At 47.2% G+C, this 27,547-nt stretch overlaps 1 protein-coding gene across 3 annotated transcripts; it reads left to right on the forward strand.

Annotated features, from left to right (window-relative positions):
- Positions 1-530: 530 nt before the first annotated feature.
- On the forward strand, positions 531-27,547 carry DUSP10 (dual specificity phosphatase 10). Of its 3 annotated transcripts, none has more exons than XM_083828542.1 (4): positions 531-652; positions 3,412-4,251; positions 23,099-23,476; positions 26,277-27,547. In XM_083828542.1, exons 2-4 carry the CDS (start codon positions 3,456-3,458, stop codon positions 26,540-26,542), a joined length of 1,440 nt encoding a protein of 479 aa, XP_083684668.1. In that variant the 5' UTR covers positions 531-652; positions 3,412-3,455; the 3' UTR covers positions 26,543-27,547. The 3 variants fall into 3 exon arrangements, with proteins under 3 accessions (XP_083684668.1, XP_083684666.1, XP_083684667.1); XM_083828540.1 differs by lacking the exon at positions 531-652 and adding an exon at positions 2,076-2,213; XM_083828541.1 differs by lacking the exon at positions 531-652 and adding an exon at positions 2,094-2,219.

The raw sequence follows: 27,547 nt of genomic DNA on the forward strand, positions 1-27,547 counted from the left end.
ACTTTGGGCTCCTTGCAAGAGCTTTGCTACATGAATGTGGGACGTTACCACCTCTGTGTACGTCCCTCAGTGACCATACATGTATTTGGACATGCGTGTGAACATCAGACCTCCAAAGCCCATCAGTGTACTATGTCCTCTGCTGCAAATGGAGAGACATGTGGATACAGGGTTGAATCCTTGGGCTGAGGAGAATCCTGGGTGGATTCTCCTTCCCTCTGTCATTTGGAGAAATGAGAAAAAATGTCCCTGGTTGTAGAGCAGAAGACAAGAATGGTTCACGTGGAAGAAAGCCCTCCATAACAAGGGACTCTTTAACTCGAGAGCACTTGAAGGATTTTGGTGTTGTTAGTGGGAATTTTGGTGGATTCTTTTTCACATCTGTTAAATATTCAGTGTGTGTTTTTAGCAATCTTTGCCCATTTTGTTAGGTTGAACGAGTTTGATTGGGTTTTATGCAATTAGTATACCGTGACAATTTTGGGACATTTGCTTCAATTCAGCAATGATTTCTCTTTGTCTGCTTGCAGTTTTCTACAAACGTGTGAGCAAGCCTACTGCGACGGCAAATGCATTTGAAGAAAATGAATGTCCAAATCCCATGGGCTGCTGCTTCTGGAAGTGGAAATTTAACTAAGACCTGCCAGCTCTGGTAGTAAGAGCTCTTGTGTTCTTTTCGGGAAATAGGCGTTTAGATGTTACGGGAGAGATAAGTTGTGTCTCTTATGGGTGTTGAGTTACAGAAGGCGAAAGCATTTAGAAAGCTGTTCATTGAAAATGCTCAGAGAAAGAAAATCACAGCGGGATGTGGTTTCTGTGAGCAGGAAAAAGGCCAACCGTATGTCATAGGCTAATAAAATATATTAAAGATGAAGTCAGTAAAAGTTCTGTAGGAAGCCATCTGAAACAGGATGAATAGCGACTATATCACTTACAGTCAACGTTCTTACAAAAACACAACGTTAAGGCAAGTATGAGACAAAGTTGCACGTGGCCTCCCTTTGTACGGTGAGAAAACTTGGCCTGAGTTGGAGCAGTGCCTGCCTATGGTGAGCTCTGCGTGGCTGTTGTGCGCGGTGAGCCCCTCCATGAACAAGCCGTGAGGCGTTTGCTCAGGGCACGTCGTGGGTACTGAGGAGTCTGGTGAAGGGAGATGGCTAAACCAATGACTCCAAGCATTTACCAGCAAACATTTGCTCCAGGACACTTGTAACTCTGGGAGGATGCCCAAACGCAGAAGCAGTGGGTGACCTTATCGCACTCTACAGGTACCTTAAAGGAGGCTGTAGAGAGGTGGGGGTTGGTCTGTTCTCCCACGTGCCCGGTGACAGGACGAGGGGAATGGGCTAAAGTTGCGCCAAGGGAGGTTTAGGTTGGATATTAGGAAAAACTTCTTTACTGAAAGGGTTGTTAGGCATTGGAATGGGCTGCCCAGGGAAGTGGTCGAGTCACCATCCCTGGAGGTTTTTAAGAGACGTTTAGATGTACAGCTTAGTGATATGGCTTAGTGGAGGACTTGTTAGTGTTAGGTCAGAGGTTGGACTGGGTGATCTTGGAGGTCTCTTCCAACCTAGACGATTCTGTGATTCCCACTTGCCCTGGCCGGAAGGACCACTGCACACCACGTGTGGCGCATCAAGCGGCCTGCGGAGAGCGGCAGAAAGGGCATCATTTTGGGGGGGAAGCGTGAGCCAAGCCTCTGCTCTGTGCGGCTGGTGCCAGCCTCGGACGAAGAGAGTACACGGGGGCGTGAGGAGGCGGGGGTGCCTCAGGAGGCGGGGGTGCCTCAGGAGGCGGGGGTGCCTCAGGAGGCGGGGGTGCCTCATGCTGGCACCTCAGGGGCACCGCAGCGGCTCCGAGGGGAGCGGCGCAGCCCCCCCCCACCCCGCTGCCCGCCTGAGGGCACGGAGCCGCCCGTCAGTCAGCCCCACGGCGGGCCGCGGCTGGGGGGGAGCGGGGGGGGGGGGCGGCGTCCTCCCGATTGGCTGGCGGTGACATCACCGGCGCGGCCCCGCCCCCGGCCCCGCCGTTGGCCGCGGGTCCCGCCCGTGGCGGCTGGCCCCGCCCCCGCGGCGCCGTACTTGTACGCGGTAGCAAAAGAGAAAGTAAGGAGGAGGATGCGGGCGGCGCGCGGCCGGCGGCGCGGGGCAGCGAGCGCCAGACCCAGCGGCGGCGGCGGCGCGGGACGCACCGGGGCGCGCCGCCACGCGCCGGTACGGGTACGGGCACGGGGGCGAGCGCGGGCGCGGGGCTGCGCGGGGCAGCGCTGCCCAGCCGCGGGGTAAAAGTTCGGCTCTCCGCTTTTTTTTTCCCTTTTTTTTTAAATTTTTTTTCTAGCTTTTTTTCTAGCTTTTTTTTTTTTTTTAGGGAGCTCGGTTCCGTACCTTGTCTTTTACTCTTTCTTTTAAACTACATCGGGAGAACGCGCTCGCTGCTTTCCTTTTATCATCATCATCATTATCACTATTATTATCATTATTAACATTATTTTTATTTTTAAGGAAAAAGCCGCCGGTGCCGGCCCCGCTCCGCAGCTGCCCGCGCTCCGTCCCGCAGCTCGGTGCCGGGCCCCCCGGCGTGCCGCTGGAGGGGAGCGGGGGGTCCTGGCGGAGCTGTGCTGGGGGCGGGTGGGTTCCCCAGCCCTTCCTCGGGCTGTGCCGGTCTCGTTGCTCTTCTCCGTTTTCTCGTGGAATCGGGGAGGTTTCGGGACTCGCACGCTGCGCTGCGCGGCAGGGGCTGTGAGCCCGGGGCGGCGGGGGCCCCTCTGGAAGCCTGGGCCTGGGGCTGCCGTAACCCCCCGGGCAGGTGGGAGCACCGGGCACACACCCGCGTTCTGTAAAGGTCCCCAGAACCCCCTTTCTTTTTTTCCCTCTTTTTTTTTTTTTTTTTTTCCTGTTTGCTTAACTTTACATTCGAGTTTGTCCCTGATAATTTACTGAGAAGTTAATTTTATTTCAGCTTGCTGGAAAAGTCGCGTATCACCACTGAGACATTCGGCTCCTGTACGCTGCTCCCAGCAGCAGAGTCAGTCCAGGAGTTGTTTCCCTTGCAGTAAGCAAAGGAAACGAGAGCGTGCCTCTTTATCAGTCGCATGCCTGGGGTTTCAGAATAGCTCAGCACCATCTGCATGGAGACAAATGCCTCCCCCCGGGTGTAGCAGCACAGTCCAGGCGAGCTGCATGCACTCGGCATTCCGCTCGCACACATGCAAGGAGCTGGAGTACTTGCTGCGGGATTGGGAAGGTTCTTCAACAGCTACTGCAGGCTGGTAGCTGTTGGAAGGGATTGTTAACCTGTGGGTAATAGGTGTTGATGAAGCGATTTGTAGTATCAGGAGGCTTACGAGATTTCATGATCTGTTTTCATCACCTTTTTCTTCTCCCCGTTCCCCCTCCTTTTTTTCTTTTGCAGGGTGATCTTGAGTTCTTTCTAATTCGCTAGTCCTCAGCCTCCTCATGCCTCCGTCTCCTTTAGACGACAGGGTAGTGGTGGCACTTTCGAGGCCAGTGAGACCTCAGGATCTCAACCTTTGTTTAGACTCTAGCTATCTTGAACCTGCCTCCTCTGCCAGCGAGAGCCACTCCAGTCTGCTCGGGGCAGCTGTCGTGTCCCTAAAGACTGCTAATCTCACGTATATGCCCTCATCTAACGGCTCTGCACGCTCCCTGAGTTGTGGATGCAGCAGTGCCAGTTGCTGCACTGTGGCAACGTACGACAAGGACACTCAGGCCCAAACTCAAGCGAGCACCAGCAGCGCCGGAGCCCCCACAGCCTGCCCTGCCAACCAAATGGTCAACAGCAATGAGAACGCCGGCAGCTTGAGCCCCCTGGGTGGAGTGGGGAGCCCGGTCTCGGGTACCACCAAGCAGCTGGCTAGCATCAAAATCATTTACCCCAACGATCTGGCGAAGAAGATGACCAAATGCAGCAAGAGCCACCAACAGAACCAAGGGCCTGTCATCATTGACTGCAGGCCGTTCATGGAGTATAACAAAAGCCACATTCAAGGGGCTGTCCACATTAACTGTGCTGACAAGATCAGCCGGAGAAGGCTCCAGCAGGGCAAGATCACCGTCTTGGACTTGATCTCCTGCCGGGAAGGCAAGGACTCTTTCAAGAGGATCTTTTCCAAAGAAATCATAGTTTATGATGAGAATACCAATGAGCCAAGCAGAGTAATGCCTTCCCAGCCACTCCATATAGTGCTGGAGTCACTCAAGCGAGAAGGCAAGGAACCCCTAGTCCTAAAAGGTAACCTCCCTCTTTGCCCCCACATGCTGTGCATGTACTTGGCTGTAATCTTTGCTGGTGGTTGAACATTCACTGTGGCTATTTATCTCTAGGAAGAGCTGTGTGCCTCGAGTGGCACACGAGTGGCAAAGCAAATGTCTTCCATGGCCAGATCATGGAGCTGGTAGCTCAGCAGTGGGGAGATGCTCCCCTTTCTGTGTCTGTTGTCCTTGAGTAGTGGAGGGAGTGGGAACTGGGAGAAGAAGGAAACGCGTTTCCTGGTGTCTGTCTGTGTAGACAAAGAATTTCCCCAACTGTTTTTTCTAAATATTTATAGCCCGAGGGGCAGAAGTCCAGGAGGGCATGTTTCTCTCTTAGTCACCAGACTGACCTTTACTTAGCAGACTTATTTTAGTCTATATAAAATTGAACTCCTAGGTGCTAGGGATGGGCAATGGGAGAGCAAAAGAAGGGAGGAAGAAAGACAAAGGAGGCTGCTTAGTCTGGGGCGTTGCATCATGGACCAGTTGACAAAACTTGAGGAGCAGCCAAACCTTGTTTTGGTGGTAAAGGGTCAGAGTAACAGACAGAGGGAGATACTCCTCCAAAAAGTGGTCTGAAAGGGTAGCGTTCATGCGTTTGTGTGGATGCACACTTTTATATGTATTTTTTCCTACTTGAAAGGCTCACGTTTTAATGAGTTCTTTGGCCTATCCATTAATGTTCTAGGGAGGGGAATGTGCCCCACCAATTAAGGCAGCATCCAAGGACACTTTTCCTTTCTTCCCTTTATTCTGTAGCTCCTATTTATAACGATGCTGTCCTCCAGATTAAAGCTCTTTGCCCCCTGGGTATTTATGCCATTTGAAGGCATGGTTGATAGAGACTGGCTATGGTACTGAGAAACTGCGGGAGTTGTTGCTTACCTCATACTGTATATATTTAATTCACTTGAAAGTAGTAACTTTTACAGGAAAAGATACCCTGCATGGTGTGGCAGAAGTAAGGATTGGGCTAATGGTTTAGCTCATTTTCTCTGTTTAGTTTCATACACTTCTAGGAGCTAGGAGTCCAATGAGGTACTCATCTTTGACTAGATCTTGTGGAAACTTAAAATTGCACTGAACTTTCTTCTAACTCACAGCAAGTGTTGGGTTATGCTGGGTTGACTCTAACACTTGCTGAAGGTTCACAGTGTGCTTTTGAGTGTCTCGGGTCAGATGGTGCCCTTCATCTGTGCGACAGAGAGAGGAGGTGCTCTGTAGAGGTTTCATCCCTGAGGTCTCCTCTCTCTGATGGTATTTGTTCTGTTGTAACCAGGCGTATGGCTTATGTGGTGTAGTCTGGAAGTCTTCCTGCCGTTAGAAGACTGGCATCTTCAGCATCTCACTTCTCTATGTTTCTCTGAAAACACTGAAGCTCCTGCCACCACAAACCGGCAGTTTTTCTGTCCCTGAAATAGGAGGCACCTACTGAAATGTGGCCATGGAGCTGTTAGGCCCTGTGGGCAGGTTGTGGGCAGCCCCTGCTCCCACCTTCCGAGGCTGACCACTGCTTTCTGGGTGCTACGATGGGTTTAACTGGTTGCTCGTGGGATTACTTGGGCCATTTTTGGTCTTCAGCTACTGAGAAATGTGAGCACCTATTTCAAAGACCTGCTTAGGAGAAATCCCCTCCCTGAGCTGTTTCTGCCAACAAACCTGGAACTGTGCTAGGAGACAAAGGAAGCCAAATCCCTTGCTTTTTGGGTGTAGTAATTGGCTGGGCTAGAGCAGACCTCACCTGGGGAAGTGCAGAAGGGAGAAGATGTAAAAATAAGAGTGCTCCTGCTATCACCTTACCTCCCTCCCCATCTTTGAAGTGGGGCTCAAAGTGGGCTCCAGTGGAGCCAGCTCGTGGTAAAGCTCATGATAAAGCAGCGTTTAGAAGGGATCAGAAACTGAAAGAGAGCCTAAGGAGTGGTGCTAGAAGCATTCGTTATTCAGTTTTCACTTTTCCCTCATGCTTTGGTAGCCCAAGAGCTGACGCCCCGTGGGCCTGCACGCCTGTGGGTGCAGACACCACAAGGAAGCTGGGGGTAGCTCTCTGCCTGTCTTTCTTTTTCTTTTTCTTTTTTTTTTTTTTTCCCTTCAAGTGGTTTCTCTTGCTTGCTGCAGTCCAGTCCTAATTTATTGCGGCCCATCTGATCCCGTGTTGTGTTTGCAAACACTGGTTGCTAGCCTCGCCGGCCAAGTTCGCGTCCCCCTGATCCGGTGCCACGTTCTCCATCTTTGGTGCGGCCTGGCGGCCCGCGGCTGCTCCGCTCGTGGCGCGGTGTCACGTTGTGGGGGGAACCCGATCAGCAGCCCGGGGTTGGGTTACAGCCCGGGCTTACCGCTCCCCGGGTAGCGGCATGGCCCCGGGTGTATTTAGGGTTAGGTGCCCCAGTCTTTTTAAGTCGCAGATAAACTCCTGCGCTGTTTCCAACGGCCAGACTGATCTATAGATAAATGTATGTATGGGGTGCCTTATTAGGCTCCGGTTAAAAAGAGGTGGTCTGATTTATTTTTAATGTAGCAGACCAATATAAACTGACTGACAGGAGAGCACTGGGGCTTTACGGGGTTTTTAAGAACTCTGTGCCTCCTTTTGTGTCTCTTTGCTACTTCCTTTAATAGGGAGTGTTTCTTGTCATAAATGAAGATTGGTATCATTTTCAGTTCAGCTCTTCAGAAGCAAAGACTTGCTCACTTCTTTGTACAGAAGCTGTATAAGTCACTTAAATACTAGTGTAACTCTTTTTTTTTCCTTTTTTACCCCCAGAAAGATACCGTGTCCTTAACATTGTTGTTACATGGGCATTAGCAGCTGAAGCCATCAGGGCTGAAGCTACTATTCAGGTTTTATATAAAATATGAAGCATTCCTGTTTTTCCCCTGTGTGCTCACAGTCATTCATGCTAGACCGTGGTTTTGCATTTCTATTGAAACCTAAAGGCCTTTCTTTTTGTGTATGCATCTTTTTTGCCTAGTATTGGGAAGGAGAGGAGGTAAAAACAGTGATGCGAGCCCGGCCCCCATTCTGCTTGATGCTGCTGGCAAAACTGTTGCTGAATTTGGGGAGAAAGACCTCAGCAGCCCAGGTTATCCTGGATGGGCTTGTGCCCTCCTTCCTTCGCACAAACTCTGCAGCACCGTGTGGTGAGACCATTACAGGAGAACACCAATGTATTTCTGCCTTACTGGAATAATTTGCCTTCCTTGGGTGTGTTAGCTCATAGTGAAAATGGCCTGCAGTTTTGGGCTTTTTGTGTGCTTTATTTTGCTCCTGGGACATAAAAATAGGAAGTAGGAAATGCATTTGCATTCAAATGGGAAGTATGATTTTACACAGAATGAAATGTTTAGGTTTGGAGTTGAGCATCTCTTTTCAAGTTAAATTAAATCTACAAATGAACTGAAAATGAAAAATTGAAGCATCTGTGCCAAAACATTTCAACAGCTTTCAACAAGAGAAGTTGCTTTTGTCTCCCTAGTCAGTGTCTAGTGCTATTGGTTTCATCTTACCCTTCCTCCTCTGCCTTTTCGAGCCCCAGCTGCAGGAGTCCTGTGAACCCGTTGAAGTCTTGTGCTCTGTTTTTTAAAAGCTCCTGTGTTTGACTGCGGGGAAGAACAGAATCCAGAAACAAAGGTGTAAGATGTAAATTTGCTAATAATCCATTTTTTCCCCTTTGTGCTTTTAAAGTGATAGCTGGAGCATTGCAAGGGGGGTGGCGATGATAACAACTAGTTGCTTCTCTGTTCTTGTTCCTGGTTTGAGGAGCTTACTTGTGCTCTGTTTTTTCAGTCTTGTCATTGCTCGTCTAACAGGGAAATAAATTGACTGGGTCTCAATAGCAAGGAGTGTAAAACCTGCCAGTAAAATCACTTCAGGCTTGCTGCCACAGTCTAAGAATAGCTTCAGATCTCTTACCAATGCTGAAGTCACCTATCAGTGAAGTTGAAACAACTACAGAGGGGCCAAGAAACCTATAAAAGGAATAAACATGTACCTGTTTTATACTCTCCCATGGTAGTGCAAAATACTACGATCAATTGCCTTTGGAATACCTGCTGTCATAATCTGTTGCAAATACATGATTTATTGTTATTAATTATGTAATTCAACAGTGCCAGTGTTACTTTAAGCCTTAATTGAATTACTCTGCACAAGTATATTTGAGAGTAGAACTTGACACAACGGTCAAAAAATCCAGCTGTCCAATTAAATATGTGCCTGGCACTTATTTCCACTGGAGATCTCCACTGAATAATTATTAGGTCATGGCTGAAATCGGGAAATGTGTATTTTTAAGTGTTAAGTAATACATGTGAAACATCCACTGTGTTTAAAATGTGTTCCCTCTGTGCTGTGAAGGAAATTTGGCCTCATCAGTCACTGGGGGGGATGGTACGGCGATGACACTTCTCCTGGCTCCGTGAGGGATTTTACCTTCAGTTTTCAGAGGCTGATTGCTGGACCTGAAATACATTCCTCCCCCCTCCCCTGCCCCTCCGCCCCGAGGTAATAATGTTATCAGCCATAACACTTAAACGAGTGTAAATGAGTGGGGTGTATGCATGTACACCTTTTGCTTATAGATAAAATGGGGTAATAGTGTTTTGGTTGTGTTTTTTTTTTTTTTTTTTTTGAGAACAAAATCTTTTCTTTACTTGAAGTGGATGCTTCTGCAGAAGATTGCACCCCTACATTTTCCAGTTCAACCGTAATGGAAAGTGTAGCATTTCTTCCCAGGTGATGGCATCTTAAAGTTTGAAGTGCTGGATTGCTTGGTACCTGCCATGTTTTGAGAGGCAAAAGGAGCAAAGTCCATGCCTTGGAAGGAGACGAGCGTGAAGACTTCTCTTTTTAGGAGTCCAGTTTCTCATACACTTGGAAACCAAACTAAGAATCAAGAAGGAAACTGTTATATTAGCCAAATACCTGTAATGCTAGTAAAGAAAAGTTTGGCTCCAGTTCTGTTTCAACTGAGGAGGCATCCTCTGTGATGTTCTTAGTTTATATAAGTTGGGTTATAATTAGCTGAAAGCCTTAAGTGCTGTCCTTCCCCTGTTATGGGTGAGATGCTCTACCAGTAAGATCTTTGTGCCTTTATAGAAGTGCTTACTGATGTTTTATGGCCTTTCATTCTTAAAGTGACCATAGCCTTTCTGGGAGGCACAGGGTGGAATAATAACTGTATTTGAGGTTAGAGCAGTGTCTAGTTTTTAACTAATACAGGTACTTTTATTTTTTAGAATATGTATATGCTTCTATTTCTTTTAAAGCAGCAGCCACTAATGCATTTTTTTTTAAACTATGCTTAGGAGCACAAAAGTTTCTTTGCCTTTTCAATACCTTTGAAGTGGGGGATCAGCCACTCGTCTTCAGGCTATGACTCTCTTTACTCTGTGAAAAGCCATGTTACAATTTTTTATTTACAGAAGAAATTCTAAAGTGAAGAAATACCATGAATGGGAGCTGCGTGAGCACTGTGATAACACTTGTATCTTCTACACATTTATCAACCAACCAACCAAGAAAGAAGTATTCAACATCAGCTTGCAGGGTGATAGAAGTCCTGCTGCTTAATGAAACAGATCATTGTTAATCTGTTTAAAAGATGACCTAATGCTTTGTTTGTCCCTTTGTGCAAAAGATAAGATTATGCGTGGTGTGTTGGCCTTTCTGGGTTGTCTCTGGTAGGCTTGGAGGAACACTGGCTGCAGAAAACACAAGGTTGACCTGAATATCACTGTGGTTGTTTGCCTGGAGCTTTGTTTCTAGGTACTCACCTGAAACCGTCTTCAATGTTTTATTTATTTTTAAAACATTTATGTACTGTAGTAAGTACAGAAAGTTACACTTTTTGTAAAGTAAACCTGAGGTACTTGATAAGTCAGAGCTGAAGGAAGGGCAGATATCTTATGGCTTTTGCCTCCTAGTTCCTCCCCTGAAATTTAGAGCTGGTACAGAGTCCTCTTAGTGCCCTCTTGAGCGCCGCATTTTCTTGCTTTAGCTTCATCTGGCAGGTCTTTCAGGTGGTTGCCTCTTACCTATGAGCTGTGGCCTTGATCCAGTAAATTTCTTGACAGTGTTTATAACGGCAGAGCTCTTCGTGCACCAGTGCCTCTGGGATTTGGCTGGGGTAGAAAACTAGCCAGCGGTCGTGGCTGTGCTTGTCAATGTAGCAGTACTATGTGGAGGCAGAATAGGAGGCTACTATGGAAAGCACACACGTAGGGGTACTGACCCTACTTTCTAAATGTTTCATCGGGGTTATTTCTGCAGCTGCAACGTCCCGGGGCAATCTTGGTCTCTGTACTGTGTGGCCAATTGATGCTCTTATGCCCCAGCAGCTTCAGCAATGAATCTGTGGGGATTTTTAATGTCTTGTGACTTTTTAGTACAGGAAACTCTTTGCTTCAGCCGGTATCTGTGATAAAAGCAACCTCATGCCTTGGAAGCATCTCAGCCCACTGGAGATGGTTTTTGTGCATCAGCTCTGAAAGCTGTTGGTGCCCAAGGAGCAATGTCCCTCAAGCAGGTGGTCTCAGACCTGGCTCTGGACCTGTACAGCAGCATTTTGAGGCTTGAAGGGGCGAGGAAGATGGGAGAAGTTCCTTCCCTGTGTGGTGCAGGAAAGGAGTAATCTGGCTGGAGGGGGATATCTGTGCCTAGATAGCAGAACAGTTTCAGGGCCGGGGAGCTCTGGCCGAGGCCACGCAATGGTCATTCTCTCGCTCTGTGACTAAGCGCACACAATAGGCTTGCTGTGAGGCCTTGGACAAGTCACTTCAATGTCTGAGCTTTTTTTTTCCTCTTTGCACTGTTTGTAACACTGATCTCATCTCTTACTGTGATCTGTGCTAAGTGTCACTGACCCAGGTTCAGCCATGGACCTTCCTGGCCCATGAAGTGGGAGAGGGGCTTACAGACACCCTTGTCCCTTAACAGTGCATCTTTGCTAAAGTGATCAGCTGCAGGATTTGTCTGTGGGTGGCTTTTGTTCATCTGAAAACTCAAGTTTCATTTTCCTCTCTCTCTGCTTTGTGAGCAGGTTATGTCCTTTCTCAAAAAAGCTCCTCCGTGAGTGGCTCGAGATCCTGAAGGAGCACAAGGCTGTGCTCTCCTGGTACTTGTGTGTAGTGGTGCCTCTAAGAGCACGCCACAGCTGCCGTTGTAGTCAGCGCAGGGAGACCTGAGCCAGCAGGTCTGCAAGGACCAACCTTGTAGGTGCGGGTGCCACCTAGTCCTACTCGTCCCAAAGGAATAAGCCTCCCCTTGCCGCTGCCTGGGGCGCTGCTGGGCTCATCTGGCTCGCCCACATCCGCAGCATCCTTGGCCGGGCTCCAGGCGGCTCAAGTGTGTGCACGGGGCTGTCCCAGCTGGGGGGGCCTGGGGCTGGAGCGCTCTGGGGGACTGTAAATCTGTCAGCACCTGCTGCTGAGGGGGCCTTCTGTCCGAAATAAAGGCTTCGAAGGAAGAAATTGGGTGAGGGGCAGAGGGGAATAAATAAAATAAAATTAGGGGAAGGTGTGGGTTCCAACTTTTTTTGCTACAATCTAGCTTTAAAAAAAAAATCTGTAAAGTGCCTGAGTTTAATTCCCACTCGATTCACCATAACAGAGAAGAAACACTTCAAGTTAAATGTAGTAAAAAGAACAACAGATGCCACTCCTCATCTGCACACGAATTACTGTATATATTTTTTTACAGTGGCTTTAAGGAATTTGGAAAATACAGGGTAACTTGCAAGTTTCTGTCATGTTAGTTGAATTGATTGTCACTAGTTTATGACGCTGAAGTGTGATATTAAGCCTTAAGTGAGGAAGTGACCAATAATGTTTTAAAGCAAAAGCTGTTGTTAAAGCAGGTGACCTGTGTTGTGTTAATGATGGGCTCTAATTTGTCTTGGCCATTTTCTTAGCTAAGATAATAGGAGTCCTGTCTTTTCACTTGATTGAAATTAAGTTATTCTTAATTTACACAACAGAACTCGCTGGCATATTGTAGGTATAAATAAAAACACTTAATACGATTGTTTAGCTTGAGGTTAATCTTACGCTCATAGATATTTTCCTGTTAGCCCTGTAAGGCAGTAGTACATCTGTATCTATGAATAACACAGTGCCTGTGCTTTCTGGGAAGTTTTCTTTGTCTGCGGAGACAAGAAGACCCAGTTTGGTTTTGATCTAGCTGAAGAGATTTCCTCGTTTGATTGCTGCTGAGTTTTGGATTCCGTAACTCTTCTCTCTTCTTCCTTTGATCCTGGAGTGTAGGTTCTTGTCATGCTTCCTCAGCCGTGAGGGCTGTCAGCCGCCGCCTGAGCCAGTGCTGTGACCCAGTTCGTGTCTCCTGAAGACCAGGAAGGTGCGAGTTGCTTAGTGCTCAGCAACTGGCTTGATGTCATGAGGAGGGAAAGGCGTGCGAGATGTACAGCTCAGTGGTCCTGAGCCTGCATCAACAAACAGCCCTGTAGCATGCCGGGATTCAGTTTCTGGTTGGGCTGGCCCTGCAGTCTATGTGACAGCATGGGAGCTGGCTGGCACTTTGCTCGTTCTGGTAGTTTGATGCTTTTATTTTAGGACAGTATGACACTAGAATATTTCAAGGCAGTGCCCTTTACATCCTCTGGATTTTCTTAATGTGCTTCAAAATAGTTTGTTGGAAAGTGTCAAATGAGAGCCAGATATAATTATTTCTAGGCAAAAGAACAGAAACTCTTCATTTTTAAGAGGATTTAAATCCAGCAGGAATGCATGGCATTCACAAACATTGATGTGTTACAGCAGCATTCTGTTTTTCTTTCACGTTAATGCAATGTACCGCTGGTGTTTCTGATGCAGAGGAACAGTGGTTTGGACTGGAAAAGAGCCTGTGTTCATTCTCAGGAGAAACAAATCAGCCTGCTTGGTCGTTGGAGTGAAGCTGTCCTGAAGAGGTTGCCCTTAAAAGGGTAAAGTGAACAAATGGATGGCTGACCCATGAAAATGTCAGTGTTCTCTAATATGTACTAATTAAATATAACTGTCCCCTCCTACACATGCAGGATTACAGATGTCTGAAACAGTGCCTGGTCTCTTCTCTCTCTTCAGATGTGCTGAGCCAGAGCCCTCTGAGCTGCCTCGGTCCTTGCACACCCCAGAGCACGGGCACAGCAGCTGCTGGCTGTCTTTGGGTCAAACAGTGAGGATGAGCAAATGTGCAGGTTGCTTTGGGGATGCATATGCTGATAGGCAGTCATGGGAGGCAATTTAATATAAAAATATAATATTTATTTAATATTATGTTGATATTTAAAATAAGCTTAAAAATAATAATAATACAAATTGAGCACGGGCATTTTGGGAAAGTCTGTTCTGCCTCTGTGAAAACAGACTTATAGCTCTTTGTCAATATAAAAAAATTTGTGGTATCTTTATGACATTAAAATAGTTTCTGTTCCCTCCCCCCTCATTTCCCCTTCATACATAGCTTTAGCATTTCTTGATGACCTTTTTGATAATATGATTTCCAGTGGGAGCATTTCACAGTAGAAGTATGTATTCCTTCAGGGTTTATGCTGACATTTTCAGTGATTATTTAATTGGACTTCATGTTAGCTTAAATCCCCATGGGAGAGCATACTTTTGCTATGAGAAGTTGTAACGTGTCTAATTTTGAGTTTCTGCTATAAACGCTTGCCCTCCAGGGAGGGTAAGTCCAATCCTCATCTGTCACTGCAAAATTGTCACAGTAGTGTGTTTGGGATGTGGGACTTACTTTCTTGTTCCAAGCTGTGTTCTTGTTTATATATAAGAACATATATATAAATAAATGTTCTTTATACTGAAATCAAGAAGGTCTTCTCCTCTTTCACCTTCCTGACTGCTTCCTGAGAATAACTTTGAAGGATGCTGTCGCTTGGTGTGTTTTTTCTTCCCTTCTCTCTTTCTCTTTCCTGTGAATGCTTCTGTTTCTCCCACATGGAGAGACTCTGTATATATCCCAGCATATAGGGGATTCCAGTTACAAAGCTGGAACCGCTGTCCTGAATTCAGACATGTGGTCCAGAAGTATTCACAGTGATTTCTGGAGGGGCTGGCGAGTTGTCCAGAAGCATCAATGGTGTCTTTGGAAGAGCTGTTGAGTGAGGCGGGGAAGGGAGGTTTATAACTTGCATAGGTGGCCTGTGTCCCAGACTTAGAGTTTGAGGCAAAACCAAGTTTGACAAAAACAACAAAAAAAAACCTTCAAGCAAAAATACTGACAAACATTCCCCAGCAGCAGGTTAAAAAGAAAATTAAAAAAAAAATAATGCTTGATTCTAATTACGGCTAATGGATGATTTAGTGCTCCTTGGAAGAGGAAAAGCAAAGGGGTAAGAGCTAGTGGTGGGAAGAAGCAAGTCATATGTTCAGGTGTGGGAGACGTTATGGGAGAAAATGCGGTTGAACGAGGGTGGTAGCGTGACAGGAGGAAATGAGTGGAGCTGGGCAGAGGCAGCGTCCCTTTGCAGAGGAAGCTGCCTTCGGCGTCCTCTCTCCTGCCCCACCGGGCCGTGTCCTTCAGGGCAGCAGCCTGCTCTGTTCCTGGTGTTGAAGTACTAGATAACAGTAGATAAGATTAGGGGCTGCAAGAGGCCAGTAGGAAAGGATGTGCTGTAGCAAGGGGCGTGAGATGTAGTGAGTTGAAATTAGAAATAACATGCAAATGTATGCGCATATGCCTCAAAGCTTGGGGGGGGGGGGGGGGGGACGACTTAATCTTTTTTTATCTGGTGTTGCACGCTTGACTTTTAAAGGGACCTCAAAGCAGTTGTGTCAAGGATGTGCTTGTAACTCCTGTAGGCCGGAGCTTGTCTATGAACCAGCCTGCCGTGGTAGTTTCCACATGGAAAAAAACTGACCTTGCAACTTCTCTGGAATGCATGGGTTTGCTTTTTTGGGAGGATTTTTTTTTTCTTTTTTGAAGTGCTGTTGGCAGCTTGATTAGAGGGAGACTAGATAAGATTGAGTGTATCAAGGTGGAAGCTGTTCTTTGTGAACTATGTTTACTTTTACTTTTTTGTTTGTTTGTTTAAAGCTTAATCTTTTGCGGCAAGGCTGATGCCAAATGCTGTGTGGGTGATAGGGAAAGAAACCCTGCAACGGGTTGTTTGAACCTCCTGTGGACAGGCGAGAAACGTGCTTGTAGGACTGGCAAGTGAGACTTGTCTCACGTTAGCAGCCGCAGAGTAGAAAAAACCTGTAGTTACTTATGCCTTTGCGTTCCCCTACCCCACCATTCACCAAAATCAGTGTAGATTCTTGAAGCCAATGAAGATACTTAAATTATGAAAAGGTGGTGAATGAGGTTTCTGCTCTGAAGGGCTGAACGTGGCTGCAGTTAGTGATTTATTTATTTATTTTCCTATTCTTCAACAGCAGAAATGGTAATGTGTAAAACAGTCTTGGTATCACTGTGTTCTCCTTGTACTGCTGAAGGATGCATACCCCCCTGCATTGTGGGCTCGACCTCAGTTTAGTCTCCATCCAATGTTTGTATTAAAAAAACAACAGCAACAAAATTTCCTTGAAGTCAGAGGAGCTACTTCTAATGTCATCTAGGCGAATGTGGTTCGATAGGTCCCCACCCTTTTTGAGAGAGAGAGAGGAGTTGCCCTTCTCATCTCTGCTTCCTGCTATGTGGGCCAAATACAATATTTTCAACTGTGGCGCAACTCTTGAGCTTTCTACAGCAGCAAGGGTGCACCCTGAGCAATGCTCGCCAGCAGCTGCGGTGAGGAGGACATTTGTCTCAGATAGTAGAAACGCTCCTGCAGTGACATGCTTGAGTTAGCCCCGTTGCTCTGAAAGATTTGGGGAACACGGTTCTCTGTAGCGTACTGTGGAGCTCTGCTGGGAAAATGGCTGTCTTGTGGTGTGTAAGGAATCTGGACGTCCATCCTTTCAGTACCCATGCTGTGGTGATGGCCAGACCTTCCACTACAAGGTGGTTTTTGCTCTTGTGCTCTCTAGGCGTGCCACCAGTTGCGTACAGGCCCTGCCGTTGATTTGGTATCATGTAGGCCTATCCCTGCTTGAGGCAAAAGTAGAGAGAGGTTGAGAGAGTAGCAGAAGAAATACGGAGAGCTAGGGACTTTTATCTGTGTCAGACAATGCGGAAATAGCAGAAGGAAGACAGTGCGCTCAGTGCACCCCTTGTCAGGTTACAGCTCAGATACAAGGCCCTTTAAGCATGGCCATAAACTTCCAAGGCATGACGTTGGTTGGTGGTAAGAAGACGTGATCTGGGTGGCTGTCCACATCCTGAGAGTGGGTTTGACCACTACTGGCAGAGCCCTTCTTCAACCTGTAAAGCTGTTTTTTTTCCCTTGGGGGGGAAGGAAGCAAGTAGCTGTGATGGATTCGCTGCTGAAAGCGTACCCGAGCGTGGAGAGAAGATGCACAGCAGCATGACCCAGATTAGTTCATAGTTATCAGCGGGTGCCAGGGCACATCCTGCCCATGGTACGGGAGCAGCAGGGTGCAGGGGTGGCCCCAGGTCTGCACCCTCCCGCCCGGCTGGGGTGGGAGTGCAGCGCTGGGCGGCGTGGGGCTGGGCAGCACCCTGCCTGCAGCACACCTCTATTTTTACATGCTGGAGTCACGTTTGTTTAACCTTGAGGCGTCCTGCGCTTTGAGTCGACTTGACACAAAGTCATCTGTTCATTAATAACACAGAAGCAGTTTAATTGTTGTCTTAGTGGAAAAATACATGAGACTGTCATCAGCTGTTGCTTCTGGCAGTGCTTTTCTGCAGTAATGTAAATAAATGAGGTCACAGGTTTAAAGGAACAGGCTGTACTTGCACAAATTCAAGTGTGATCTTAAACGGATATGCACCAGTTGCCTGAATATCCCCCATCTTGGTGTTAGCTTTCACCCTACACGCTAACTGCTTAAAGCTGTGACCTTTTGGTGTTAAACACAATCACAGTTGAGCTGTAGGGGCTCGATTTGTTGTGTAGGTACTCGCAGGAAACATGCTGAGTGGATGTGCTAAAACTTGGATTTGTTGCTGAGCTATTGAAGCTCTCAGTCAGTCACTACAAGCTACGGATCACCAAATTCTCCAGTGGCCCTACCTATGAGGGCCTGGCACTTTGGGAGGGGTGGAGGTTGCAGACCAAATATATCTTTGTCACAACCCTGTGAGACTTCTGCTTTTGTTGCATGTGTGCTTTAGTTTGGTGGGTGTTGTTTTTGTTTTTTTTTTTTGAGTTGGCTTTGTGGTATTGTAATCGAGGATGTGTGGATCCAAAAATCCATCTGAATAGCTTTCAAAGCTGTACAAAAGGCCTGTTTGTCTGCAGGGATCACATGTTCTATCTAAATGTGGATCCCACATCTGCAGTCTGTCATGTATAAAAACACGTTCCTGTTTGTAGTTGTAACAGGAACACCCAGTACCTGCTGCTCTCAAAACAAAGCCCAGCCGTGCAGATGAGGTGATGTAAAGGTAAGTGCAGGTGTTACTCTGTGGTCAGGTTACTTCATGGTACTTGCCTCTGCTTCAGCTCTCTCTCCCGGGGGGAGAGGGAGCAATGTAACTTACTGTCTTTACTGTGGGGTAAGAACCTGTTTCCAGGTAGGAAGCATATTGTATATCTATAAAAACATATCATAAGCCCACATCCTAGTGTATATATGCTCACGCCGATGAAGAAGTGTCACCGAAGGCATGGGAGGGGGGCAGGTGTTACTGAACTCCTTGCACTTCTTTTAGTTCTGTCTTCCCTTAAAAATCACTCGCACAGAATGTGTGCAGATAAGCTTTGTTGGTTTTGCTTTATGTAAAGATGTCCGTTCCTATTGCAAGGTCACGGTCCCTTGTAAAAACTGGTTGCCTTGTTTCTGCCGTACGTTTTTGTGCCTGTTTCGCATCAAATGCACCCTTTCCTGATAGCAAATGACAGACACCGTGTTTGGCGTGACTTTTATGCAAGCATCATGTTGCTTGTCTCTCTTTAATTTGCTCAGAGCTGCTCTGGCTCCCATCCAGCTGCTAACCTGGCTTCAGAGCACTGGTGTGAGCCCCGGGCTCCTGGGTGGCTTTGGAGCTGGGAAATGTGCGTGCAGCTGCTGCCCAGGCGCTGCACAGCGGGGCGTTTGAGAAGCATCAAGCAAGATGTTTATGGGCAGATGGCTGAAAAAAAAAAAAAGAAAGCCTTGAACAAACAAGTATGAATAGCTGGAGTGTACACAGTGCTGACTTAAAACTTCCTAAAAGTTTTGACGTCTCAGACAATCCCTAGTCTGTTGTCACTTACTAACTGTTCTGGCAAGGCAGGGTGGTGGCATATTTCATGCGGCTTATGTAGTGATAACTGCAAACCACTCTGGCTCTTCACATCAGCGGTGAGCAGGAGCACTGGCTTCTGATGCGTTTCGCTAGATAGCAGGTCAGGCTGTCTGCTGTGGGCATCCTACTTCCATTATCCCTTCCCTTTTGTTAGAAATACCATGGGTTTCCAGGTGTGCTGGGCAGCCTTGCGTGCCCGTCACTTCATTTGGATTTGGGTAGGTTCAGGCCCACGAAAACATGCCCAGCAGCTGTTTTGGAGAAGAGCATGCACGAAAGCACTTGGGATGTTCTCTGCATCTGTTTATGGGTTGTATCAAATTGGCTGGGTGGTTCAGGCTTTTTACCTGATTATTACAGCTGCACAGTGTGTTTAAAGATAGCAAAGACAGGTTATAAGCACGGCATTCTGTAGAAATGAACGCTGATAGCTAGTCTAGCTGCTAGCGTTTTGTTTTGTCAGTGGGTTGCACCTGAACATCCGAATGTCTTGTTGAAAGTTGAGCGTAGGCTTCATGGCTGGAGCTCAGACTGTACCACTATGCATGCTGATGGTCTTTTCCAGTTCATATATTGCCTATCATCTGTATATGATGAAGGCTTTCAGTATATTGCAACTAACAGCTGAAAAGCTGCTTCTAAGCACAGCTTCCCTTTGTACTGGTGGGAGGCTTCTACCAGGTTGTACCCCTCACCCATGTTCCCTGCCACTGTCCTTAGTAACATCTCCTTCTTGCCCCAGGTTTGGGAAGGCTTGAGCATCTTCAATCACTCTCCCCTACTGCTCAAAGACCTTAAATGATGTCTTCTGCATGCTGTGTTTGCCATCGTGTGGAAAGTCCATCCTTCTTTGACTCTTTCTGAGTGGTTATAATGAGCTTCTCTTGTGCTTTTTTTTGTTTGTTTCTTTATTGGAGATAGTCTTTCAAACTTGTGGCAAACCGGAGTATTATGCATGCACGAGCTCCATTTAAATTATGTTAGTGCCACATAAATTGACCAGGAGTGAGGATGGTGCATGCTAAGTGTGGGGGAAGTGGAGTTAGGGAGCAGTGCCTGTGAGGCATCTAGATCTTGTTTTGAGGCCTGAGGGGCTGATTTCAGCACAGATCTAAGCAGAGCTCCTACTGTTGGGTTTAGAGTTAAGCTTTCCTCCAACAGCATCTTGCTGCATCCTTTCTGGGCACCAGTGTTCCTGTCCATTGATTCCTTGCTTACGTGTCTGAGATGGATCCTCTCCCCAGTAACACACTGTTTCAGGGCTGTGTGCTCCAAGAGTTGCTTGTATATGCTACTCTAAATGTTATATAGGTATATATGTATATGCTACTCTAACTTTTTAACTCCGTAGCCATGAGGGAGAAAGACAAGGGGAGGGTGGATGTGGGCTGACATTAGGAAAGGTTTCCTCTTCACTAGCAGATGCCAAGAAAGAAACGGTGGATGAAGCGGTTGTGTGTTTGGCTGCTCTACTTGTTTGGGCCTCTTCTACACGATGTGCTTGGAATCACCTTCCACCCTTTGGCCTGACACTCTGGCTGGAGGGGTGGGGATTGCCCTGCCCCTCTTGCTCTCTGCTGACCATGGTGATAGCAGAGGAGTTCTGCAAAACATAACAAGGAGGAGAAGACGAGGTTTTCATCCAGTGGGCCCAAGTTCATACCGGGCACTGAGGAAGAATGGGTAACAGGAGTGGTGGTGTCTTCTGGCCGGTGGAGCAGATGGAGGTGGCAGAAGAAAGATATAGCAAGCTCTTTCCTCACTGCCTACAGATTGTCCAGCCCTGCTGTATCTGCGAGGTGGCTGGTGAAAGATGATGCCTGCCACACCATAAGCGTGTCTGCACCCGAGTGGTGAAGTAATGGGATCTTATCTCCCTATGGCCACTTCTTCCCAGAAGGCTGTGGAAGATGAGCGCTGACCCTGGGGCGACTGAAGGTGCTTATTCTTTGGAGGTTTCCTTGGGATCCCTAGCATGCCCTGGGCGTCACTTAAACAGAAGCATTTAAGCGGACAGGATTGCTTACCTACGCAAAAGCAGAGTAAGAGTTGGAGCAGGGCTGGGACAACTGGAAGGTGGCTCAGGGTTCAGCATTTAGCCCAGGCTGTAGCAGTTGGGTTGGGTGAGATGTCGGATATCTTCAGCATGGGGACCATGGACCACGGTCTTGCTTGTTTTCTTGAGCAGCCTGAAAGGATTTTTTCAGACCTTATCAAGGCCAAGTGGTGTGGTTGGCAGATGAGCTCAGATTTTTGTCCTTGCCCTTTCTTCTGTCCTCTGCTCCTGTTACAACAGCTTTGGATCTTTAAGGCAACTCTATTTGTGCTTTGTCCTGTAAACTGCAGAAACAGCTGAAGATAAGCGTGCTTTTGAGGCAGGGGAATTGCTCTGCGTTTTGTGAGTGATTCAAGGATTTCTGGGAAAGTGAGTTACTAGCAGCACGCGAAGGACAGAAGTCTGAACTTTATTTTAAATAATAATAAAAATCCCTGGTATTAGAGAGGAACAGACAGACCTGAGGAGTTTTGTAGATCTCTAGCATGCTGCATCGTGTCTGAGAAGTGCCCTGCTGTGGAGGCACTTGGCATCATCAGGGTTTCACCGATGCCTCCCATTCCCATCTCCTGGCACGTGCCCCACAGCGGCGGCCAGTGTTTGTGGTGCTGCCTGAGAGATAGGGACCTGAGCATGCAGAGGGGGAAACTGAATCAGGGAAGTGCTTGGGAAGTGGGAAACACAGGAAAGGAAGCAGTAACCCTTCGCTTGAGGAGCGGGCCTTGAAAGGAGAGGCATGGAAACCTGCCTTCAGCAGAAGGATCCAGGGCTATATATTACCAGGCTCCAGGGGAAGGGCTGGGATTTAAAACTCGCCCCTGTCATCAATGTGGGGTCAAACCTGCCTTGTTTTCCCCTCATGTCTCATTCAGATAGTGTGTGGGGGCTTTAATTGGTCATCAGCCTTCTCAAAGCCCTGGTCTGGGGCACTTGTACCCATCACGTGCTGTGTGGGGTGCCGAGAGGGGCCCTGTACGGATCGCACCCTGTGGGCTGGCACTTGGGCTTTGGGAGCTGCAGCACTCAACGCTTGGGTATTGAAGTTCTTGGCTGTTTCTGATCCAAAGCCAGTGTGACAGCATGGCTTTAAAATCTTTCTTTTGCTAGATCATTGTGAAAGAACATGGAAAAGACAAATAACCTTTTTGAAGGGAAAAAAAAATAGGCGGGATGGTGACATTCAGCGTTTATTTTGGCTGGTGGAGCTCTTTCTAGTAACTTAAGTGTATTTCTTCCCCTCCTGATTTTTTTTTTTTTTCCCTTTTTGGCTTTCCTTTGACAAAAGTGCAATTGAGTCCGAACACTTGGCCCGTCTCGGCAGGCTGCGTGACTCCAAGCGTCCCGGTGAAAGAGTAACCCGCGCTGGTGCGGGCAGGCGGGGGGCATGGCGGCGTTCCTCCCTCGCTGCCCCTGCCTCCCCGCGGCGGTGGAGGCGAGCCTCGCCACCTGCTCGCATTACCTCATCGGCTCCCAGGAACCAAAGGCCCGACACAGAGTGGTTCTTCTGGTATTGTTTGCGCTCAGAGGGCTGATGTCATGCCAGCTGATGTCACCCCGTGCTTTGTGTAAGCGCTATGGAAACTGGGCAGGTGGGGAGCCCGCGGCTGATGTAATCGCCGACCGAGGTGTGGAAAGGAGGTCTGCTTTTCTTCCTGGGCCTGGGGAGACACCCTCCTGGAGCCTGGGGTGAGGGGAGCGGGGGGGGAAAGGGGAAAACGCTGCTTGAAAGAAAACAGTGGTGTGACTTGCGGTAGAGCCGGGGGAAACGTGAGCCAAAAAAGTGACTTCTCCCTTCCCCCTCGGACCCGTTTCCCAATCCATATTAATATCCTAAAAATAGCCCTTGCTAGATATTTTCAGACAACTGGGGCAGAAAAAGGAGAGCTGTTAGCCACATGTTAAGCGAGAGCCTCAGTTGCTGTTACGCTGCGAGGGGTGGTGTTCCTCCTGTCGGGCCGCGCACGTGCGCGCTGTTCTCCTGGGGCTGGGGGTGCCCTGCAGGCCTGCCCTCTGGCAAGCAAACTGGCTGCCGATGTGAACAGGTCTCGAGAAAAGGCCGACTTGCTGCTCTGTTCCAGTGTACTCGGAGCTGGTTTGCTGGTGGTTTTGATGCTTTCCTTCTTGGGGGGGGGGGGAAAAGCCTTTGTTTTCCTTTCACCTCCTCCCACAGGCTCGTAGGTGAGGCGGTCCCGGCACCCTGATGTTGCACAGAATCATGTTTGTGTGCGAGCCTGTTCCTTGGCACCGTCAGCCTCGTGGAGGCAAGGACAGTGTGTGCCACTGATTCATGCTGCCCTCACCAGCAGTGGCCGTGCTCAGCATCGACTGCTGTGACAGCGGTGTTGGGGACAGCAGGGCTGCCACCAGTCCTGGTGGTCCTTGGGGCATGCTCGAAAGGAAGGTGGGGCCGAAGTGGTGCTTACCTGTGGTCTCTAACCAAAATATCTGCTTGGCCTCTCTCCCCAGGAGGACTCAGCGGTTTCAGGCAGAACCACGAAAACCTCTGTGATAACTCCCTCCAGCTGCAAGAGTGCCCAGAGGGGGGAGGAGGCAGCGGCGCGTCCGCGGTGCCCCCCACGCTACCTCAGTCCATCCCCACCACACCGGACATCGAGAACGCTGAGCTCACCCCCATCCTGCCCTTCCTCTTCCTCGGAAATGAGCACGATGCTCAGGACTTGGAGAAAATGCAGAGGATGAACATAGGCTATGTAATCAATGTGACCACCCACCTGCCCCTGTACCACTATGAGAAAGGCATGTTCAACTACAAGCGGCTCCCGGCCACTGACAGCAACAAGCAGAATCTCAGGCAGTATTTTGAAGAGGCTTTTGAGTTCATTGGTAATTATCCTCGACTGAAACGATTCCTTTTTTATCGTCTTCTCTCCTTACCTGTTAGCGAAGCATAATATTAATTCCAGATTCTTATAACTGCCATGAAGACTGTGCAAGGTCATACTTACTTCTATTTAGATCGTCAGAAACACTGAGCACTTTGTGTTTCTGCTGATTCTCATCTCTAGCACATCTGACTAAGTAGCCTAGGGGTACAACTTTATCCAATGATAGTGATGCCTACTTCCAAATCTCCGAATTTAGGATTTCTAAAGCCCTGCTTCCCCCAGCTGAGATTTTTTTTGTCATCCCCTCTTCCTGATTCCTTTGCATTTCCTAATCTTCACAGTGGCTTCCATCCAAATTTTTATATTCATTATTTTTAATGACAACAGTCTTCCCCAGCTCAATTTTATGAGAAAACTGACAAACCTTCACACTCCACTTATTTTACCATTAGATTTGTAACTTCAGAGTGTATGTGTGGGTGAGTGGATAGTGGTGACAACTCGTATTAATTAGCTTCAAACCCTGTAGGCTGTGAGAGAGTTCACAGCAGAGATGCAGCTCCATCTGAAAATGGGGAGGTGGCTAGAGAAATGAAGTTACGCACATCGCTCTGAACCTTGCTATAGTCCACATAATGCACCCCTCATCCGCATGTAGGGGGCCTGGTCAGTGAGGACATCAAGTAATACTGAAAGCTTTTGAGGACCTTTTCTTGCCCTTCTCTATGTATTTGTGGGCACAGCTTCCCGCAGTGCATGTACAGAGTTCACAACCTTTTGCAGCACAGTGGATGTCCACTGGTGCTTGTCCAGCCCAAATACACGTCCTTAGAGGTTTCCTGAAACAGCCTGGATGTGGTGCAGAACCACAGGCATGCAATTTTTCTCCCTCTTGCTGAAGCCGGGCTAATCTTGTTACCATTAGTTCAGGCTTGATAATGAAAGACAAGATGATGAAAACATGCTTCTGTGTTATATCACAGCTTAGGTCCTTAGCTGACCCCATGGACTTTTAAAAGTGGACTCAGAGCTGTCTTTCTCTGTCCCTGCTCTCAAAAATAGCCACTGTTTATGGCTCCTGAGTGAGAGTGTAGGTGCACAGCTCCTCTGAAACTTGAGACTGCTTGTGCTGGCTCTGTGGGGTGCTCTGGGGCTCAGCAAGGGTCAGGTACTGGGTGTAGGGCTGGGTCCTGGGGGGGGAAGTCCAAGCTCAGCATATTCTTCTGAGCCCATCTGCCTTGGTGGTGCTGGGACTCACTGCTCTGAAGCAGGCAGGTCTCGAGTGCTGCAGGGTCTGGCTGTGTTTTGGTTAGCAGAGAGTCATTGTGCTGATACAGCCTGTAGGCGTGATATTTCAGTGAAGGTGACTAGGTGAAACACTGCTTATGCTGCAGCTCTGATGATATACAGCATTAATTCTCAAGTCTTTCCACAAGGAGCTTCCAACAGGAGCCGTTTTGATTGACCTCTGCCATGCAGAGGACCGAAGGATCTCTATTTAAAATCATTTTTTTTCCCAATGGCTCCTAACCCAACCCCAGCTCTACCAGCAGCACTGTCAGGCTTACTGATCACTATGTTCATAGGAAGGGGAAGAAGGCACCTTTTGGGGAGAAGTGAAGGGCTAGAGCCCTCTCTGAGGACAAGGGAGGGGAAATATATTTTTTCCTTAGGGAACAAAATCTGGGTCAGGAAATCCAGTAAAACCTTAAACTTTGAATTCAACAAGACTGGATGATGCAGTAGGCTAAGGTTTCATAAAGAAACTGCAAAACTCCACCGAGGTCTTCTGGGGGTGAGAGGGAGATATCTGCATCCAGCTTCCCCGTGAACTGCAGGGTTAGAGCTCTTAAGCCACACACCATGTTGTTGTTGTTGTTTTTTGTTTTTTTTTTTAATTGTTTCATGATCTAACCAAGGGCAGAAAAAGTAGCCTTGCCCTGAAAAGGTTTAGAAAGTGTTTTAAAACCCATTTTGCTTTCCTTTTTAATAATTATAGCTCAAGGGGCTATCTTTGTTTTTAATAAACAAGTGTTTCTCCATTGAGGTTTTTTTTTTTCCATAGCAAATTTAGCCAGCTGGGGAAGTAACTAGTCAAAGCTTTCCCTCCCTCAGGGTAAACTTTTAACTTGCATTCGAGAATGTTTGGAAATGTTTAAACAGTAGGTCATTGGCATATATGTATATAAATATTTAAAAACAACAACAAGAAAAAACAAACAACAAAACAGACACAAGTTTAGCGAAGATTAAAGCTGCAGGAAGTGAAACTGAAATGTACAGAGTGCCCAGATGAAGTTAACTTCAAGAGCCTCAGAGAATAGGGCAAATGAAGTGCGTATATTCTTTGTTAGATACTGAATCTGAAAATACCTGTTTCTGAAAAGGCATATTGCTTATCAAGACAGGGAAGCTGAGATGCTGAAGTAACATAGCGGTGTTGTGAGAGAGGTGGGGATGGAGCTCAGGCTGCCTTTTTGTGGACCTTGACCGCCTGCATAAATACTCGCTGGCAGTGCTTACGAGCAGCGCAGTAGCATCTCTGAATGGTACAGTTCATCGCTAACAGAGATTCTGCAAACGTGCAGATCTTCACGGTTAGACTGGTCTGTGTGTTTCACCTGAAGTTAACTTTGAAACCCTGAAGGAAGGTAGACTGGAGCTGGAAGTTGGGGAGATGCTGCTGTGCCTCTAAACAGATAGAAGGGCTTTAACATCAAGTTACTGCTAATCACACTGAGCTTTTCTAATTTACAAAATGGCAGAAACTTTACTTTTTCTGTTTTTCTCATTTCCAGAGGAAGCCCATCAGTGTGGAAAAGGTCTCCTCATTCACTGCCAGGCCGGTGTGTCCCGATCTGCCACCATAGTTATCGCGTACTTGATGAAGCACACACGCATGACCATGACGGATGCCTATAAATTTGTAAAAGGCAAGCGACCAATCATTTCCCCCAACCTTAACTTTATGGGGCAGTTACTGGAGTTTGAGGAAGATCTAAACAACGGCGTCACACCACGGATCCTCACACCAAAGCTGATCGGCGTAGAAACTGTTGTGTGACAGTGAAGTCAATGAAGGGGTTAGCGTATTCTTCACCTGATTTAGGGCAGTGATGGGTGGGTTTTTCTTTTTAGCTTTGGGGGGGGGGGGGGGGAGGTTGTGGCAGACTTTTTGCGAATAAAAACCTTTTTTTGTGAGGAAAGGTTTTTAAAAGAGATCCAAGAACTTGGCCGTGTTTGGGATGTGGCTGTGGTTTCCTTCCCAGGCACTGGCAGAGCAGGGAGGCTTCGGAGCAAAAGGAGTACTTTTTAAAATCAAAACAAGAAGAAGAAATATTGGGCTTTTTTGTTTTGTTTTTTCTTTCTCCTCCTCTCCAGCTACTCACAGAGTTTATGGCTAAGTAGTCTGTGCAGGTTCATAGACTGAAGAAACCTAAGTTGAAGATGAAATACAAAAGGCCAAAACAAAGCAGAAAAAACTCCCTGAAACATGAGGGCCTTCATTCTGCAAATGCTTTGCTAAAGATAACCTAGCAAAATGCTCACTGATGCAAAGGAGATCAGAGCAGCTTAAAAAGTCTGCAAGGCACTTTTCACACTCCTGACTCAAACTAAAGAAAAAAAAAAGTTTTTTTGGCGTGTTTCATGTTCCAGTTCTATTTTTCTATTTTGGGGTGTAAGGTTTTAACAGTAAGGGACTTTGATCATTCTATGCCATATGCCTTCACTGGCTTCTTGTGCAATAATAATTTGGGGTTTGTTTTGAGTGTTCAATCCAATTAGAGTTGGCTGCTCACTAATAATTAGATAATAATTTTTAAGGTCTAATAGTGAAATGGCAGCCGGCTTGGTTCAGAAGAGATAAATGAAAGCAATTATTTTGTTCCTTTATATGATTTTGATCCTGGTTACAGTGCCATAAACCTTGTTACATATGTATATCAGAATGTACAAAAATTGAGAACAAGCAAAGTTTATTTAAAAATATTTTTCGCACAAAATATTGGTGTGTTTCAGTTGTCTATGTAAAAAGAATTGATTATAAAAACAAAAATCCTTTGGAAAA

The sequence above is a fragment of the Anser anser genome (assembly GCF_964211835.1).
Source record: "Anser anser genome assembly, chromosome: 3".
In the NCBI taxonomy this organism is placed as follows: Eukaryota; Metazoa; Chordata; class Aves; order Anseriformes; family Anatidae; genus Anser; species Anser anser.

What these genes read in the sequence shown, in the direction of transcription:
- DUSP10 (XM_083828542.1), top strand. Translation starts at nt 3,456, where the DNA reads ATGCCTCCGTCTCCTTTAGACGACAGGGTAGTGGTGGCACTTTCGAGG. An exon ending in GGAACCCCTAGTCCTAAAAG is followed by an intron (nt 4,252 to 23,098) that starts GTAACCTCCCTC and finishes CTCTCTCCCCAG; the next exon opens with GAGGACTCAGCGGTTTCAGG. An exon ending in AGAGGCTTTTGAGTTCATTG is followed by an intron (nt 23,477 to 26,276) that starts GTAATTATCCTC and finishes TCTCATTTCCAG; the next exon opens with AGGAAGCCCATCAGTGTGGA.